Source organism: Typha angustifolia, chromosome 3 (genome assembly GCF_048772165.1).
Source record: "Typha angustifolia cultivar Huaian chromosome 3, ASM4877216v1, whole genome shotgun sequence".
Classification (NCBI taxonomy): Eukaryota; Viridiplantae; Streptophyta; class Magnoliopsida; order Poales; family Typhaceae; genus Typha; species Typha angustifolia.
In genome coordinates this window covers 7150053-7168480 of record NC_133241.1, presented here as the reverse complement: position 1 = coordinate 7168480, position 18428 = coordinate 7150053, and the positions used below count along the sequence as shown (strand labels likewise).

At 37.5% G+C, this 18428-nt stretch overlaps 2 protein-coding genes across 3 annotated transcripts; both read left to right on the top strand.

Annotated features, from left to right (window-relative positions):
• The first annotated feature begins 1858 nt into the window (after positions 1–1858).
• On the top strand, positions 1859–4975 carry LOC140758323 (uncharacterized protein At4g06598-like). 2 transcript variants are annotated; one of them, XM_073094435.1, is made up of 5 exons: positions 1859–2033; positions 2477–3188; positions 3387–3462; positions 3589–3715; positions 4344–4975. In XM_073094435.1, exons 2-5 carry the CDS (start codon positions 2497–2499, stop codon positions 4601–4603), a joined length of 1155 nt encoding a protein of 384 aa, XP_072950536.1. In that variant the 5' UTR covers positions 1859–2033; positions 2477–2496; the 3' UTR covers positions 4604–4975. The 2 variants fall into 2 exon arrangements, with proteins under 2 accessions (XP_072950536.1, XP_072950535.1); XM_073094434.1 differs by having other exon boundaries at positions 1859–3188.
• Positions 4976–11023: 6048 nt separating this feature from the next.
• LOC140758417 (uncharacterized) lies at positions 11024–18329 on the top strand. Its single transcript, XM_073094573.1, has 12 exons — positions 11024–11437; positions 12607–12728; positions 13156–13600; positions 13879–13985; positions 14073–14868; positions 15170–15616; positions 15910–16098; positions 16198–16425; positions 16680–16910; positions 17115–17199; positions 17292–17478; positions 17572–18329. Exons 1-12 carry the CDS (start codon positions 11231–11233, stop codon positions 18032–18034), a joined length of 3507 nt encoding a protein of 1168 aa, XP_072950674.1. The 5' UTR covers positions 11024–11230; the 3' UTR covers positions 18035–18329.
• The last annotated feature ends 99 nt before the right edge of the window (positions 18330–18428 follow it).

Below are 18428 nucleotides of genomic sequence, written 5' to 3'. Positions count from 1 at the left end.
TACGGCGGTTTTGTGCGACAAACGCACGCTACCCCTGCCAAATTATTTAAACGTAGGGTGTTAAATGCAAATTACGCTACACGTCAGCCGAAAGAGTGGGAAGCTACCGCATCGGATGCTGGTGGGCCGTTGGATCGTAGTGGGGAGGTGGGCCCCGCGGCGGTCGGATCTTCCTCTCTCCCATCAAAAAGTATAATTGGCACGTGGGGCCTATTCCCCGCCGTCCGATCACTGGTTCTGTCTCCCTCCACATGGGGGGCCACCAATCGTACGGCCAGGGCCTGCCCGCCACCGTTTGCGCGAGATTTAAAGCAAAGAATCGTAGACCTCCATCGAGACCGGCCATACTCTATAATAATATCCCCTTCATTCAATACCATATAGTAAATTAGTGGATATTAATAGCGATAAGAATGTGATATATATTTATATATATATAGGAAGACGGTGAATGTTAATTAAACTACTCTGAGGAGGACTTTTGGTTAAATTATATATATTAATATGTGATTTAAGGAATTTTATAAATCACGTTGTTCTATATTTTGCTTATTTTATGATTCACACTTTCGTCGTTGAAAATTCTGTACCTAATCCTTTTTGATATTATAATTCTTATTTAACATATTTTGCTAACTTAGATAGTACCAACGGATAAGTATTTTAGTATAATGTATAGAATATTTTGGAGATGGAATTTTCAAAAGTCTATTTACACTTATAGTGAGAACTTAAACGAAGTTTCCGACACCTTGCCTAATCAAATATTAAGATTCTTTTTTCTTAGTTTTATATCAAAGCTTCGTGTAGAATATCTTAGTCAGACGATATCATTACGAATGACTAAATGCAACGCGCATAATGCTATTCTAAATGAGTATGTCGTCGTCGCAAGGTTCCCGTCTCTGTAGGGCTACGAAGAGGAGATGCACATAGTCTTGTTCTCAATTCTGAATACGTTGTTTTCAAGATTTAAACGTGATTCGAGGGCAAGAAAACCACTGTCCACCGCAAAGTAGTTTGGATATTTAGAAATAAGTTGATAAAGCTAGCTAATTTCCACTCTGTTAATCACATCAATGCAATGTTAGCATAGATTTCTAATAACTAAAAAAACTCATTGAAACAAAGTTGGAAGCAGTCTTGGTCAGTAGTAGATGAATGTCATTATCAAAATATCAGAAAGTTCTTTTTCTTTTCTTTTGCCGACTAATGATCTGGGAAACACAATCAAGACACTAATAACTCTCCCAGAATGAGACTGTGATTGAGCCTTGTCAACCATTATAAACCTAGTAAATTACCTTAGTGAGAGTCATTGTCAAAGCTGTTGTTAAGTTTCCTATTGTTTGACCATCTCAATGGCCACTGAATCCTAGAATATGGATAAGATCATCTAAGAAAATGAGAGAGAAAATATTGATCATTACTTTGAGACTTAAAAAGTTAATTGCCCTAATAACATGAAGGAATTGCAATTAATTTCTAGGTTGGTATCCACTCACAGAGACTTAGAAGAGAAGTTATTAGGGTTTTATTTCTTGTCATCAAAAAGGACTAGAAGGCCAATCATGAGCCCAGATAAGCAGATTAACAACCCTAGACCACCAAAATCAAGGTGTGGTTCAAAGAAAAGGAAAAGAAAAACCTTAGCTGTCCCCTTGTTGGCATTTCCAGCATTGCCTCCACTATCACCATCAGAGATTTTTGCATAGAAACCCTCCAAAAATAAGAACCGTTAGAAGTTGGTCCCCATGGACGTGGATGTAGTTAGTAATTCTACTTTGTTCAGGGGGGTTTCCGCAAATTTAACGTGAAAACTTTCGCCAATCGTCGCGTAGTTTTATAATATTTGCGGTCTTTTGGATTCCTTTGCAATTAGCGCCTTCTCTCTCTGTCTCTCTCTCTTTCTCTCCCATCCTTGTGAGCTTTTTCTTCTCCTCTCCCTTCGTCTCCGTATCGTGAACACTAAAAAGATTCCGTCATTAGGGTTCTTTCTGGTGGCAGCGAATCGAGGAAAGCAAAGGAATCGGGTACGCTTGCACGTTCTTTCTTGGTCGAGTTCTTACGTCTCTCTTGTTACTTCTTCGGATCTCAGAGCCGAAGGATTCCGAATGGAATCGATGATTCAATGCGGTTTATTCGGAATGGGCTCTGATCGCGCTTCGCTGTCATTTTGTAATTTCTCTGTTGTTGGTTTGCTATTCGGTTGATCGCTCTTCTATTGTTTCTTGAAACTTTTGGGAAAATTTTTACTTCTTTTGCTAAAAAAAGTTCTGCTTTTTATATCCATACGGTAGGAGAAAGTGGATTCTTTTCCACATTTGCGTGTTGTCAAGAACTCTGAGGGTTGATATAAGACAGATCTTTTTAGCATTTCCAGATTTGTGTTGCTGATTCAAAATTTTTATTTCAACCTTTTGTGCCAATTCCTTTTACACCTTCAACTTATTTGTATGCCCTTGTATATATCCAGTTTAGTTTTGGAATAGGATCATGGCAAATACAAGAGGGAGTGTTAACTTGAGGAGTTCAGCATCAAAGCAATCATTTTTACCCCCAAAGAGCCCTTTTCCGATCATACCTCCCTCTTATGCTGACCATGGGTGCAGTGGATCAAAGGGTAACCTTAAACAGAGAGGACATACGCATCATCAGCGTACTTCCTCCGAGAGCTTTCTTATCGAGGAGCAGCCTTCGTGGCTCGATGATTTACTTAATGAGCCGGAGACTCCCACAAAGAGAGGATCTCATCGTCGCTCTTCAAGTGACTCGTTTACGTTCATGGACGGTGCATCTATGTATTCGAACTTTGATAAAACAAGACAAAAAGATCATAGGCAGAGGGGTATCACCTCATTACCTCCTTGGGGTGCACAGGGGTTTGATCACTTGAAAGATGCGCAGCATGTTCAATACCACCCAGGTGCCAATTTCTTTGGAAGATCTCCGAATAGAGGTTGGGAGTCTCCATTGAACTTGACAAGTTTTCGTCCAAACACCGCTCCGGTGGTGAAGGAGAAGATTGCGCATCATGGGTCATTATGTGTTTTGAGGAATCCTGATGCAGTTAAATCCGATATCACTGAAAAGGAACAGGAAGGATCTCCACAAGATCTGAATGCTGTCTCTGAAAGAATGGAAGATAAGCAATTACAGTCTGAGGTGGACGCAAAACGCGCTAAACAGTAAGCTGTGTTGTTGCTTTTTATGTGATTTTCAAAATTTATTCTGGTTCTTTATAATGTCAGCACTACCATATGAGTCTTGCAAGTAATTCATCCAACATTTCATTCAGACATAACCATATTAGTTACCAGAATTTACATACAAGAGTTAAGTAGTTTCATCTCCTTATGTATCTTTAAAGCTATTGACTATCACAGGCAATTTGCACAGCGCTCCCGGGTTCGGAAGCTCCAATATATTGCAGAGCTTGAGAGAAATGTCCAAGCATTACAAGTGAGTCTTGGCTCTTGGCAGATAGTGAGGATCAATGTCGTGAAAAATCATTGTTCCTAAAAGGTGGATGTCAATTGGAACATCTGTGTGCTAGCGACTTATATTATTTCCCCTGTAACTCTGCAGGCAGAAGGACTAGAAGTTTCAGCTGACATTGAGTTTCTCAGTCAGCAGAATGTTATCTTGGATTTAGAGAATAAGACCTTGAAACATCGGCTGGAAAGTATAGCTCAGGAGCAACTTATTAAACACTGTAAGTATATTTCAGTCATGCATGTGTTCTTGCCTTCTTGATTGGCACCCTAGCAAGGGGGTTCATGTAGGTAGTAAAAACATTTTCCTTGTATTTGATAGAATTTACTATTTCCTCTATCTCCCTCATCTGCTTCCACATTCTGTCCTGTCCATGCCCTGTGGTTCTTCTAAGACTTGATGAGAGATCAAGATTTTTGTCCAGACCTGGAAATAACAAAAACCCTAATTCTTATGCTAGAATACCCAACAAAGGAAAGAACTAATTTATCCCACATACTTTCCATGCAAATTTAATAGTCCATTTTGCAAGTGTAACTGGAAGTTGAGATATCTAGTCATTTAGATACTTCATCATTTTTGGCAGATTAAGACAAACAATCCTTGTTATATTCATGCTTTTGACTATGCAAACTTCAAGAAAATGACATTTTATACAAATAATCCTTGCTCAAGATGCAATGTACAATAAACTTTAGGATGATATTGTTCACTAGTAAGGTATCCCTATTCCTTAGTTGAACATATTAATCAGCGTGTATTGTTAGTAGATAGGATATTGTTACAGTTATATATATTTTGCAAGAAAGGTCAATGGAATGACAAAAGGTTTGTGTCTTATAATTCAGTCCAGCAGGAGATGTTTGAAAGAGAAATTGCTCGTCTAAGATCATTGTATCAGCAGCAGCAGCAGCAACAACAGCAGCAGCAGCAGCAGCAACAACAGCAGCAGCAGCAGCAGCAGCAGCAGCAACAACAACAACAACCTGCTGTCCCCCATAATCGCAGTAGCAGTAGAGACCTTGATTCACAGTTTGCTGGTCTCTCCCTGAAACTCAAACACCCCAACACTGGGGGGGACCCTGTTACTGGTGTGCTTCGCATTTGAAGTTCCAGTCTCACAACCTTCCTGCTTGTGGGTTCCTGTATCATGCTTTACTTCTCGGCACCACCAGAGTGTGGTCTCTTGATATAGCTTTGAGAAGTGAGCCAGATACCTGGGATCACTCCAAGATGAATAACACTGGAAGGTCAATAACCTTGGAATCTTTCTTTCTTTCTCAAAGTATCTGCACCTGGCGGTCATCTTCAGCTCACATCGACTTGTTGATATTCGACCAGTCGGAGGTGTTAGGCTTTTCTTGTATTTTGGTGTTCTTTGCGCATCCATGTATTTTCAGACTATAATCTCTTTTATTTGTCTTGTTTTTCCATGGACCGGTTTGGTCCATGTACTGAATGTAGAACACTATTTTGAGCATCTGGATCTTCTTGTCCATGGACATGTGGAATGTGTTAACAAGCTCTTTCAATACTTAAGATACTCAAGATTTGGATGTAGTTTTATTGTCCAAACAATTGCAAATAACCAGGTTGATGGTTTTATTTTTGGTTCATGGTCATTGTCATTTGTCACCACGCATTCTTGTAGAATTAATAACTTACTCACTGGCATCATTCATTTTAGGTGGGCAACTTGGGTGATGATTGAGAACCACACTAAACAAGTGGTCGAACTTCTATTAATGTTGATATCCAAAAAGAAAGTATGAAATAATGGGTTTCTATGACCCTTGTAGTATTTCTTAGGATTAGCAAGATTAAGAAACAATGAATTGGATTGATTGGCATAACTGGCCCAGTCCAACTTACTATGCTTAGTTGCCTAAATTGGCTTGAGAATTGTTGTAGAGGAAATCCAAGGTGTGTTTCCACTTCATAAGAATTCTTTTGCTGGGCTAGAATCCACTGGCCCATGAAAAATTTATTGTGACCTTTTCTTAGAAAAGAAGCAAATTCTCAATAACAATAAGAGTGTAATACATAGAAAAATAGCAGCGAATGTTAATGAATTCATATATAAAATTATAACTCTTTGTTATATAGAACATATTAATCATCGATAAGGATTAGAATATTTCTTTTTTATTTTAAAATCTTGGCAATATTAAATTGCGGAAAACATACAGGAGTTTGACCCGTTATCGAAGCGTTAATTTAGTTGTCTAACTTAATTATCAGAAAGGATTAGTTTTCTATCCAACTTATATATCCTACAAACTACGGGATCTTGAATTATATATAGAAAAAAAGGGGTCCACTCTCTTAAAATAAAAGTATCTTATTAGAAAAGAGAATTTATAAAAGAAGAATGAGATAGGAGGGAGGAGGAGGAAGCAATTATCCAGATAATGGTGGGGCAATCTAGACTCCTCTCTACATGAGAACATGTGGTTCATAAGATAAATCTATGTAGTGCCATTTCCTACTCAATTCCTCCATTGATAAATTTCCACCTCCTATTATTATTATAGCAGTCCCCACTTCCCCCACACAAGAGAAAGGAAAGTCTTCAAATGGGCCACTCACTTTCTAAAAGGTAGCGTGGCAGAGCCACTTCACGCCAATGGATGCTTGAAAGCATCATTTCTTTCCAAGCCAAAGCCCTAAACAAGCCATCCACTTCCCATGGCTAGAAGGAAACATAGGGGGGGAAGAGAGTGGTAGTTCAAAAAACTATTGGAATTTGGGAGTAGGTGAGAGTCTCCACATATGAGATGAGATACTAGGGAACTTAGGGTTGGCTCTCTTTTTTTGTACTATTATAATCATTTTATATCCTACTACTGTATGAGTATTGAATTTTGCTTTTAGAGCATAATTTTTTTTATAATATAGGTCTTCTCATTTATTTTTAGGGATATAGTGACCCACTTAGCTCCCTAGAACCTTCGAAATGTGACAAATCTACATTCTGTTAGTTATACGTTAGATTTAGTACTTTGTTAAAAACTGATATGTGAGTATCACGTGATTAATTTATAGACTCTCTACGAACTATTTTACCAGTATTTTAGAGGAGAGAAAGAGCAAAGGTGAGAAATTTCTATGATTTACCGACATACAGTAGAAATAGACAACAATAGTTCACGAGTCTTAGTGTAGTTATTTTTTATTTTTATTGTCTAACAAAAAAAAATACTATGTCGTTAGTTCTCTTAACGGAAGTTTAATTAACTATATAATCATAATGACTACTCGCACCAACCTTGTCGAACAGGGATATTTTAGATGAAAATAAAATACGGGAGTCGAACGATGAATACTAACAACAACAACAAAAAAAGTAATAATAAAATTAATAAACAAATAAGATTAGAATTACTGGGGTCATGGGCATTGACTAAAATTCAAAAGTAATGTTTATTATTGGACCACAACATTTGTTGTGTTTCTTGGAATCTATTTAGCTCGTTATCAGTTGCAATCACAAAATCAGAAATGGATGGTTGTGTTGTTGGCTTCTTGTCTCAGCAATTTAGATTGGAATCCAACAACCCTAATTAATTTCCTCCCTTATTAGCTTAAGAATGGAGCATTGCTTATTAGCAAGTCAAAAGAGTAGTTGAAACCTAACTCCCCAAACACAGAAGGCACCAACGACCTAAACCGCTAAATTAATTAGAGATTTCTACATAATTACCGGTGAAAAACTTATAAAATATCATAATATCATGCTTGCCCTAGGAATTATTGAACTATTTCAAAAATATTATCCTTTCGGTTAAGAAAATACTATTTTTTTTATCTTCGTTTGATATCAGAAATATTTATGCTTTAAACTTTAGGAAAAATATAGTATTTTATTTTTCTATTATCTTTTAATTAAGGTAATTTTACAAATCACATCCAATCTTTGAGTTTTTGGTAATCCGACTCTTTATTTTTTTTCTTATAATTTTTATTTAACACTCTGTTAATTTAAATAGTACTAGCAAAAGAATATTATGTTATAATATATAAAATAATATATAAATACCTGAATTACCTATGCCTTCTTCAAAAGAGGGACAGAGAGGAAGAAAAATAGTGACGAGAGTATTTTAGTAATTTAGTCAATGTCTGTTAGTCAAAATAATGTCAGTGTGTAATACGAGAATTATAGAGAAAAAAAAAGAGTCATGTTATAAAATCCTTAAAGACGAGGTGTGAAATATGAGATGTGAATCACAAAATAGATAAAATTAAGAGTATAACTTATATAATACCCTTTAATTAATTTCCCTCCTTTCTTTATGGAATCAAAAGGGGTTGGTGATGGCTTGGCTATGCCTCAAAAGCTGCATGTTTCTTTCGTGCTTATTAATTAGCCTTGTTGAGATGCATACAAACAAATACTTCATAATTAAACCCATTAGATATGCAAATCCTTCACGTTTGTGGAAGATGGCTTTGAGTGTGATTGTCTACAGAGAGAGAGCCACAGATTCTTCTCCTTCCTTTTATTTATTTTTAATAAGTCTTTCCCAACACTCACGTCGGAGTTACAGATAACTCAAGAATTAGGTTAGACAACCGAATCAACCCTCTTTAAAACCAATTCATGCACCGCCCGTGTAATTCTCACTCAGCTATTCTGTAGGATCGATTCCACGACTTTCAAATTATAAGGATATGATTCTAACAACCATCTGCGATAGGTAGTCGGCCAGTTAAATTTCTTAGAGAGAAGATGAATAAAACTCTTCACGCTCGTTAGCAAATAAGATTAGCCTAACCAACTTATATCAATCTCTTCAAATGTCTCTTTCTGTGGGGTTTGAACTCATTAAGATTTTCATCTACTTGATGGAGATGGAGGAGATTAACACTAAACCCTATATTATTATCTACAATTTCAATAATAATTGAAATTATTATTATAATCAATGGCTTCTAGTTGTTTTCAAACTGTAAATTAAAAAAGAGGGTCAAATTGAAACATTGGAAGCTTCCCAAACTTGTATAGTTGCTCCTTGCAAGCAACTTGCACGATACCTAAACCCTAAGTTTTATTTATTTGTTTATTTTTCTAGATCTATATGCTATTTTTATTAACTAATAATAAGGATAATATCACTACCTCAGTTGCTTTGGAAATTAATTAAGCTGCAGGTTTAAACTATAAAAAGGGCAATAAATTGCAGGGGGTTTCAAGTAGATGAGAGATCATATTTAATATATTAATTTATAATAATAGAATTTAGTCAACATAATATATATAAATTACTTGTATTTTATTTAACAAAATATATATCGACTATAGAAATTATATGTATTTGGTCTGAGATTATGCGTTGAGTTTAGGGACTCCCTCTGAACTAATTTAAATACTTCTTAATAATTAAGTATTTTTTTATATCTAATTAAATTTATTTTTAAAAAAATTAAAACTAAGAAATGAGATTAATTCTTAGCAATATTTTTGGGTTTATAAAAAAGATATGGACATTTCTGAAAAAAAAAAAACCCCACCCACTCAATCTTCTCGGTAATTTTGGGTTCTCCAAGGGACTATTTCGTAATTTGGACTGCCCTAATTTCCTGCGAGAATTATGGGAGAGATAATATATATATATATATATAAAAGAAGAGGAGCAAATTGGGATTGGATCCTAGGTTTTAGATTCCAATCTATTTTTACTGGTGAAAGATTAACCCTTTTGATCTAATCTATGATTAACATGTGATCTATTAAAAAGAAAATAAACTCTCTCTAAGAAATTATAATCAATCTAAGGCTATTGAGATATATTAAACTGCGAAGGGAGATGATGTTATTTTGACATTTAGCTTTTTAAAATAGATAGTCCATAGACTAATTCATTCCATTCCATAGATATTAGATTCCAAGGGAAGTTAAAAGGAGGGTTGGCCCATTTCTTACCACTTTGTTTTAGGTAAGCAAACCTAGCTAAGCTATTAGCACAGAGGTTGTTGTTTCTGCTAGTGTAGCATACCCTTAAGAATGAAGCTTTGGGGATCTACTGCTGGCGTTCCGAGATTAATGTTGTTATTGTCCAAACCACCTTGTCAATGGAGGGGTAATTAATAGCTGAGACTGGAATTTGGCCGTCGCTGAAGATCCAAATCTTCTTACCTTTTGCAAGTTTGACGGCTTCTTTGATCACATGGAGTAGGGCTTAGCTTCTCCATGGAGTGCGTTCCGATAGTGCTCAATGAAAGTGGCTTTACTAAAGAAAATGGGAGAAGGGTGAAGAGCTAGGGCTAGACCTGCTCCACCAGAATAGGAGCCATATGAGGAGTATCGAACTAGCCAACCTTCGCTGGGGGATGGGATTCAATGAGCGAGGCAAAGTTGGCCGAGGCTGGGGGGTGTAGATCTTCATGCAAGGGGTGAGAGTTGAGTTCTTAGTAAAGAGTGTTCGCCATGCAAAGGACACGAATAAAGCTAGGGCTCTCCCCCTCAAACGACTAAGCAATAAGGAAATAATACCTTATCGAGGAGGTTGACATGCAAAAAATCTAGCCATAAGTCTAGTTTGGGGGGGATCACTCTTCCACTTTAGTCCAAGCTTGCTTTGGAGGCAAACTGCCCTAGCAAAAGAGCAGCGAAGGAGGACATGATCTACAGTTTCCTCCTCGATGTGGCAAAAGGCATAGGCTGTTTCATATCTGTCTAATTCTTCGATGAAGTATAGGCCTAGTTGGAAGCGCCCCGACTAAATATTTCCAAATGAAAATTTTGTCTTGAGAGCAATGATCTTACAATTTCACAAAACCTTCCACATGTGGTTGATTACTGGTGAAGCTATGGAGCTAGATCAATTTCCATTAGAAAGAGTATCATACACCCATTTAGCAAAGAAAAGATCGTTTGGTTGAGGTACCAGGTACCTCCGTATCAATTTGTCAAGAGGAGTCCTTCTAATAAGAGCAACTGCTTTCGAGGGGGTAAAGAGAGTTTATGAGCTCTCAATTATGTGGAAAATAACTAACTTAACTTTACAATCCGGAAATTAGATTTCACATAGATTTTTTTGTCTATCGAAAAGACTTTATAACGTGATAAATAACCAAGATAACTCAACTTTACTAATTTTCTTATTCTACCATCATTACAATTTACTTTTATTTCCATGAACAAATAAATACTAAATAAAAATTTATCATTAATTTTCCTCCAACCAAAGAGGAACTATAGGCCTATAGCAGATGGAGAACTCACAAACTCTTGAAATCTGAGGGGGTGATAACGAATAAAATAATTTGCAAGGACGTTTTTATCAAAGAATCTAATAAAATATTCTAATAACACATATTTAAATGCGGATTATTTTTTTTTCGGATCCGTATTCGTATTCCAATACGTTTCGATTTCAACGAGATTTTGACGAGCGTTTGATTGACGGGATCCAATGGCCGTTAACTAACGGCGTCACTGAGGTTAATTTTAACGGCGTCAAACATTCGAGTGCTTTCTTTTCCCGTAAAGCACCTCTTTTTTAAAGCGACGCCATCTCTCTCTCTCTCACTCTCTAGAAAACGAAAGGATTGAAGAGATCGTCTCGACCCCAAGAAACGTGCTTTCTTTCCCTTCCTCGCTACCTCTTCTCTCTACCCTTCTCTCTTCGATTTCTCCTATAATTTTGCTGTCCGAATCCTAGTAGGGGGTTTGAATTCTGGATATTGACCGTCTTGGCGGTGGTTTTGGTGGGTAATTTGATCGGGAAAGATGGGTTCTGGCGGCGGAGTGGAGTCCCCGGAGGCCGGGAGGCCCGCGGCGATCGCGATGGACTTCTCGAACGGGGAGACGTCGGAGTCGTCGCAGGCCAAGGTGCCGCGTAGGATTCGGAGGAGGCTTCTCGAAGCGAAGAGTAGTTCGCCGACGAGCGTGGAGGAGATCGAAGCCAAGCTGAAGGAAGCCGATCTCCGTAGGCAGGTACGTGGAGAAGTTTTAATCTTTTCTTATTTTGGGTGAATTTTACATATGGGTTTTCTTGGGATTTGGTTTTTACGGAGGTTTTGTAGGTCCCTACGAATTTGGGGTGTTATCTTTGGGTGCTTTTCATGTTTGATTTGATCAGTTACGGTTTCTTATATTTCTTCCTGTTGATTCTTATATTTCTTTTTTCTTCTTTTATTTGTAAGTTCTCTGCTTTTATTTTCGGATTCTATTTTATCTCGTTATCGTTTCGAATATTTGGAAAGTTATTCTCTTCTCTCATATTTCTTGTTCTTTACCTTAATTTTTTTTTTCAATCCGTCGGCCTTTTATTTTTCTTTGTTGAACTTTCTTACGTTGATATCAGTTTTATACTTTTTAACGCCTTATTCTTAGTTTTCTTTTTCTTCATTTCTCAAATTTATATTACGTCAAATGATATACGATAAATGATTTGTTGGTTTCTTGTAATAAATATCGATGATTTCCTTTTCTAATATGTTAAACTTATGTTCATGCGTCTTCGGTGTTGTTGGTTGACCATATGGCTAGTTTATTTATATAGTGATGAAATGTTATATTAATTTCTTAGTTTATTCTAAAATTGAGTCGATATGTACCATAACTTGTTCATGTTCTGTTTTTACTCTTTACTTGTACCAGCAAGCTTGACTTCTATGCTCGATAATATTAATTCTAAAATGTAGAGAGAAAAAGATTAGTAGAAAAGGAGGAAAAAAGGAAAGCAATGGAGGTTGGCCTTTGGTCTAAAGTTGTGAATTTAATCGTATAATTGATTCAGCTGAGGTGCCTTTGAAGTTTCATGGATTAAATCAGCTATCAGTAATTTCAGTCCTTTGATGTTATTTTTCTTGCCAATAATTTGCAAACTAATAGTTGAATTATCAACTATTGATATTGATGCTTTTAGCAAGACTAGATGAACTTATAGTTCACAATTAAGGTTGTTGCCCTAAGGGTTCTTAAGTTTCAGATATTCCCTTTTGTATTATGTATTGGCATGTCATTCTGTACTAGATTTTATGTTTCCTGGCTTGTGTGTTTGTGATGGTTATTTGTATCGTTTACTTTTGTTTCCTACTCTTTTTTTTCATTTGTTGTCATGTGTTATTGTTTTTAATGTACTGATGTTACTCCTTCGACAGCAATTTCATGACTGGTTATCTAGCAAAGCACGGCCTAAGCCGAGGAGCCCTTCGTGGTCATCTCAAGAGGAGGATCTTGGTCAGCGACTTGAAGCGAAGCTTTTTGCAGCTGAGCAGAAAAGGTATAAAACTTTGCAGGACTTTTCCTGGTATGCTTATTGGACCACTTGTCCTTAGGTTGCCCTTTATAGTGCCATTCCCAGTTTTGTACCGCTGAGGTCACTTCTTTTTGTAACGTTATTAAGTATCAACCTTTTTTCTTGAAGTATTATCTTTTTCTTTTTCTGTTCTAATTTTATGAGGGAGTCGTTTCTTTGTTTTCACTCTATTATTCTTATTGCTATGATACTTTTGTTTATTTAAGTTCCATTAGTTAACACATTTCTGCATGCACAAGCAATATGCTTTGGATGATTTGCATGCATGTTCTCATGCTGTTCCATTTATGACAACTTTTTTGAGCAAGTAACCAGCAACTATTTTATCCTTTGGATATGATTTGCTTCTTGTATACATTTTTCCGTACAATATTAATATATGCGATGACAGGTTGAGCCTATTGGCAAAGGCGCAAAAGCGGTTAGCTATGTTAGATGAGCTCCGACAAGCTGCTAAAACTGGTGTGGAGATGCGTTTTGAGAAGGAACGTGAAGAGCTAGGGACGAAAGTTGCGTCTCGAGTACAACAGGCTGAGGCAAATCGGAGGCGTCTTTTTAATGCTCTTATGCAGAGACGTGCTGCAGCACAGGAGAGAACAGCCAGATCCTTGTTACAGAGGATAATCCAAGAGAATAAATATAAGGAGTGTGTTCGTTCTGCAATCTTTCAGAAGCGTGCTGCTGCTGAGAAGAAACGGATGGGATTGTTGGAAGCTGAAAGGAAAAGGGCTCAAGCAAAAGTGATGCAAGCTCGCCGTATAGCCAACACTATATGCAGTCAAAGAGAAAGTGAGAGGAGGAGAGTAAAGGAGCAATTAGAAAACCGGCTACAAAGAGTATGCAACTTTGTCCTATTGTTTTTTTCCCCTGTGTCAATTAAAACCATCTCCACCTTAGTGTTCATGATTCTATTTCTAATTTGGGTCAGAAATTCTACATGGTACAGAGGATGCACATTGGTTGTGCTCTTACGAGGTGGTTGGCACATTAGGAGAATAAATTAGCTTGGTTATTCTGTATGGAGTAAACAAATGATTTTGCTCGTACACAAGTTACAGAATTCCCTGCATTTATCATTATCCAAAGATTAATAATGTTCTTTCTGATTAAACAGGCAAAGTTACAGAGGGCAGAATATTTGAGACTGAGAGGAAGCCCTCATAGTTCTGGTCGAATCAATTTTAATAAACACGGAGATTTCCTGTCAAGAAAATTAGCAAGGTATTCTTTTTTACCATGAGAGTTTGGTTTTACGTATATGTTTGCTTTGTAGTCATGCTTGTTTTCAATGTTTCATTGTACATTTAGGTGCTGGAGAAGGTTTGTGAAATCAAGGAGGACAACCTTTACTTTGTCTAAAGGTTATGAAGCATTGGGAATCAGTGAGAACTCTGTGAAGACTATGCCATTTGAACAATTAGCTGTCCTCATTGAGTCACCTACAACACTTCAGACAACAAAAGCTTTGCTTGATCGGTTGGAAAGTCGCTTTCAACTAGCTCAAAGATTGAGATCGTCGAGCCCAGAGAACATTGATCATTTGCTCAAGCATCTAGGATCTCCAAAGAGAAGAGTTCCATCAAACAAAGCCTCTAGGAATAGAGGGGCAAGCAGGAAAGATGCTCGAACTTCTGCAGTAAATAAGCTTTCAAGATATCCAGTGAGAGTAGCCCTTTGTGCTTACATGATACTCAGTCATCCAAATGCAGTTTTTAGTGGACAGGGTGAGAAAGAAAATCTATTGATAGAGTCAGCTCTAAACTTCATTAGGGAGTTTGAGTTGCTAGTGAAAATTTTACTGGACAGGCCAAACAGCATTCATTCATCAAGACAGTTATCGCCTGATGAGGTGGAGAATCCTCGGGAACTTTCTGGTCATGTTCCTCGCCAAAAATTTAGATGCCAACTGATAGCTTTCGACTCAGCATGGCGTAGTTATCTTTATCGATTCGTGGTGTGGAAAGTAAAAGATGCAAGATCTTTGGAGGAAGATCTTGTGAGGGTTGCATGCCAACTTGAGCTCTCAATGATGCAAACATGCAAGCTGACTTCTGAAGGGCAGACACCAGACCTTAGTCATGACATGAGGGCTATTCAGGAACAGGTTGTTTGGTCTATCTATTCCTATTTATGTAGAATAGATTTGCAAGATTTAAATTTGAACCTCAATTGTCTCCTTGTAGCTTTATTAGTTGGGTAGACTAAGCATTGTCTTAAGTCTTAACTCTTAAGCAGCTCTTCTTATTTGTGATGCATGTTGTTACGGTGATTTTGATAACATCTCATTTTTTTTTTTTTAACTGTTCTCTAAAAGTCTAAAGTGGTATCGAGTTATCTCTTTAAGACTGTTATGGGGTTACTTGAGTTATATCTGTCTGGTAAGTTGATTTATTCAATGAGTGCAGGTTAATGAAGACCAGAAACTATTGAGGGAGAAAGTGCAGCACTTGAGTGGTAATGCTGGTATTGTGCGGATGGAATGTGCTCTATCAGAAACAAGATCCAAATTCTTTGAAGCAAAGGAGAATGGGAGCCCTTTCTCAACTCCTGTTGCTCATATCTCGTCTGCATCAAAATCTGGCTCTTCTGGACAGCCTTCTATTCCTGATTCAGAGGAACATTCTGGTGTGAACAGTCAAAGATCTGGCCGTGTGGTTCGTTCTTTGTTTGGAGGTGCTTCTTCACCACCTAAAGTCAATATGGAAAGGAAGAATTCAGAGGCTCAATCAAGTTCAATGCACAAGCTGCCTCCCACAGAGAATGAAATTCTCGTCAATGAGATTCTTCATTCTGGCCATGAGACTTTCGCTAATAATCTTGATGTTACTGGTGTCAATGAGGTTGCTATCAAGGTAATGAGATTTCAATGGTGCTGACGTTTTAGTGCAACCTCCTGTTCTTCTATTAAAAGCATTTGCAGAGGAGTCAAGTAAATATAATTTTATTTGGAAGTTGGTGATCCAAAAATAGAAAAGGAGGGTCTTGATAAGTTGATGCAACTGGATATATAGATAACATGTGATCTTGCTAGATCTTGTGCAATTTTGATTTGTTTATCTCTTGATATGTCATGTATGCTTGTAAGAATGCATGGTTTTGGGAGTATCTTATAGATACATGTTTTAATGTTTTAATGTTTTATTAGGCAAAAGTGAAAGAGACGATGGAGAAGGCTTTCTGGGATGATATTATGGATTCTATGAAAGTGGATGAGCCTGACTATAGCAGAATATTGGGCCTTGTAAAGGAGGTCCAGAATGAATTATGTGAGTTGGCTCCTCAGTCTTGGAGGGAAGAGATACTCGAGAGGATGGATCTTGACATTCTATCTCAAGTACGTTTGCAAATGTTACATGTCTCTGCCATTTAAAAAGCCTCAATAAGTTGATCTTGACTTTCTTTCTTTGTTCCTGTTGTTTTTCCCTGATGAAAGGTACTTGAGTCAGGCTACGAGGACATAGCTTATCTTGGAAACATCATGGAGTACTCATTGGGCCTCCTGCAGACATTATCTGCTCCTGCAAATGAAGATGATATGAAGAAGGCCCATCAGAAATTATTAAGTGAATTGGCAGACATTTCTCAATCTGATGGTAAAAGAAATAGCTCTTTCATCATTGCCATGATTAAGGGTCTGCGCTTTGTTCTACAGGAGATACAGGTTAATTTCTCATGTTACTTTCAGGTCATGTGCTAGTTACTGATTTTGAAGTGGGTTATAGGGGTTTGCTTTACCATCAATTTGAGAAATGTGAGAAATTGTGGGAACTTAGAATTCGAAATGAATTAATTTATATTCTTTGTTATTGTAGAGATGTTTTATGTATACTATATTTAGCATTAACTTGGGACATCTTTGTTGCTATTATACATGGAGATTGTAATGTATGTTTTATTGTTTTTCTACCTCAATAGACACTGAAGAAGGAAGTGAGTAAGGCACGCATACAGATGTTGGAACCAATTATAAAGGGATCTGCAGGATTGGAGTATTTGCAGAAGGCATTTGCTGATCGTTATGGACCTCCCTCTGATGCTGCAAATTCTCTTCCTCTTACTGTACAGTGGACTTCATCACTGAAGGACAATTTGGAAGAGGAGTGGAATGAGCATGTTGATTCTCTTTCCATATTGTTGACAAGCCATGTGAGTAATGCTTACTTGTGAATTCGACTTTTACTTATTTAAATTTGTGTGCACTGTCAAATGCTAACAGTACTAGTGTATCCTCCATACACAAACCCCCGGTTGAGGGCAAGATCTTTTTTACCAGTTTGCTTTTTAGACATGTGGGTGTGTTTGCATTGAAATGGTTATGCTTGAAGGGCTACCTGATAATCCTTATTGCAGGATCAACCTCTTGTTGCTACCCTACGAGCAGGTGGGGGCATTTCGTTGGCAGCCAAACAGGCAGTTCCCAAAAATACTTCAAGAAGTGCGTATTTAATTGAATTTTACTTTCACTGGGTCTCATTCTTTTGTTAATGTTAGTGTTGAGAATATATCAACCAAATGTTTTTTGAGCAGGTAGTGGTGAACTACCAGAATGCAATGGCGAGAAAGTGGACATGTTGGTAAGGCTTGGTCTTTTACGACTTGTTAATGACATAGAGGGATTGACAACTCACTCAGTTCCTGAGACTCTTGAACTCAATGTCTTGAGATTGAGGTCTGTTCAGAGCCAGCTGCAACAACTTATTGTCATTTCAACAAGGTAGATTATGCCTTCTATTTCTTTTTTGTCTAGAAATATATGACTGCCCTCTATAAGAACAAGAACCCAAATTCGGCTGTTTATGATTTGCAGCATGTTGGTCCTTCGGCAAATTATTGTCAGTGAAAGCTCAGCTCGCTCTCCTCCAGACTTGGAAACCTCTATCATCGAATTTGCTAAGAAGCTCGCAGAGCTTTTGGACAGCAATGCTGATGTGGGCATCGAAGAAATCATCGGTTCTCTGGCTAGCTCATCCAACCTGTCTTCAGAGACGAAGCTTCAAAGCAGGAAGGAAATTATGGCAAGAATGCTCACAAAGAGCTTGCAGAACGGCGATGCTGTCTTCACAAAGGTGTCTAGATCGATATATTTGGCGGTACGAGCAGTCATTTTCGGTGGTAGCGGGTCCAGAGGCCAGAGGCTGGCGGATACAGCATTACGGCGTGTCGGGGCCACGATACTTCTGGATCGAGTGGTTAAGGTGGCAGAGGAGCTGATTACCATGGCAACTATTTCAGGTCATGTTCATGGACCATGGTATCAAGCCTTGCTGTGAGAATTCACCTGACTCTGTGTTTGTGAATAGTGTGTGGGAAGATCCACTTTGTTACATTGTGGTGGGCAAGGTCTCATGTAAAGTGTTAGCGTCGTAATTTGTCTATAAATAGTAGTCTAGTCCAAAATCAAGGTCCATAGGTGCAATGCAATGTTCATAATGAACAGCTATAGTGTCTTATCTTGCTAAGAAAAAAATAATTATGTAAATGAAGAACAGATATAGTGGCTCTTATCCGTAAGGTTATTTGTCATAAAGCAATGTATAAGTGCTGTTAAAGGCTTTTGTTCCTGAATCAAGTGCAGCTTTCATATTTTTGCCAAACAAATTTCACCACAGCTCCAATAAGCACTATGTTTGCGTGACAGGTTTTGTATTTGACAAAAATATGCCC

What these genes read in the sequence shown, in the direction of transcription:
- LOC140758417 (XM_073094573.1), top strand. Translation starts at nt 11,231, where the DNA reads ATGGGTTCTGGCGGCGGAGTGGAGTCCCCGGAGGCCGGGAGGCCCGCG. An exon ending in CTGTCAAGAAAATTAGCAAG is followed by an intron (nt 13,986 to 14,072) that starts GTATTCTTTTTT and finishes TTGTACATTTAG; the next exon opens with GTGCTGGAGAAGGTTTGTGA. An exon ending in TCCCAAAAATACTTCAAGAA is followed by an intron (nt 17,200 to 17,291) that starts GTGCGTATTTAA and finishes TTTTTTGAGCAG; the next exon opens with GTAGTGGTGAACTACCAGAA.
- LOC140758323 (XM_073094435.1), top strand. Translation starts at nt 2,497, where the DNA reads ATGGCAAATACAAGAGGGAGTGTTAACTTGAGGAGTTCAGCATCAAAG. An exon ending in GAAATGTCCAAGCATTACAA is followed by an intron (nt 3,463 to 3,588) that starts GTGAGTCTTGGC and finishes GTAACTCTGCAG; the next exon opens with GCAGAAGGACTAGAAGTTTC. An exon ending in GGAGCAACTTATTAAACACT is followed by an intron (nt 3,716 to 4,343) that starts GTAAGTATATTT and finishes CTTATAATTCAG; the next exon opens with TCCAGCAGGAGATGTTTGAA.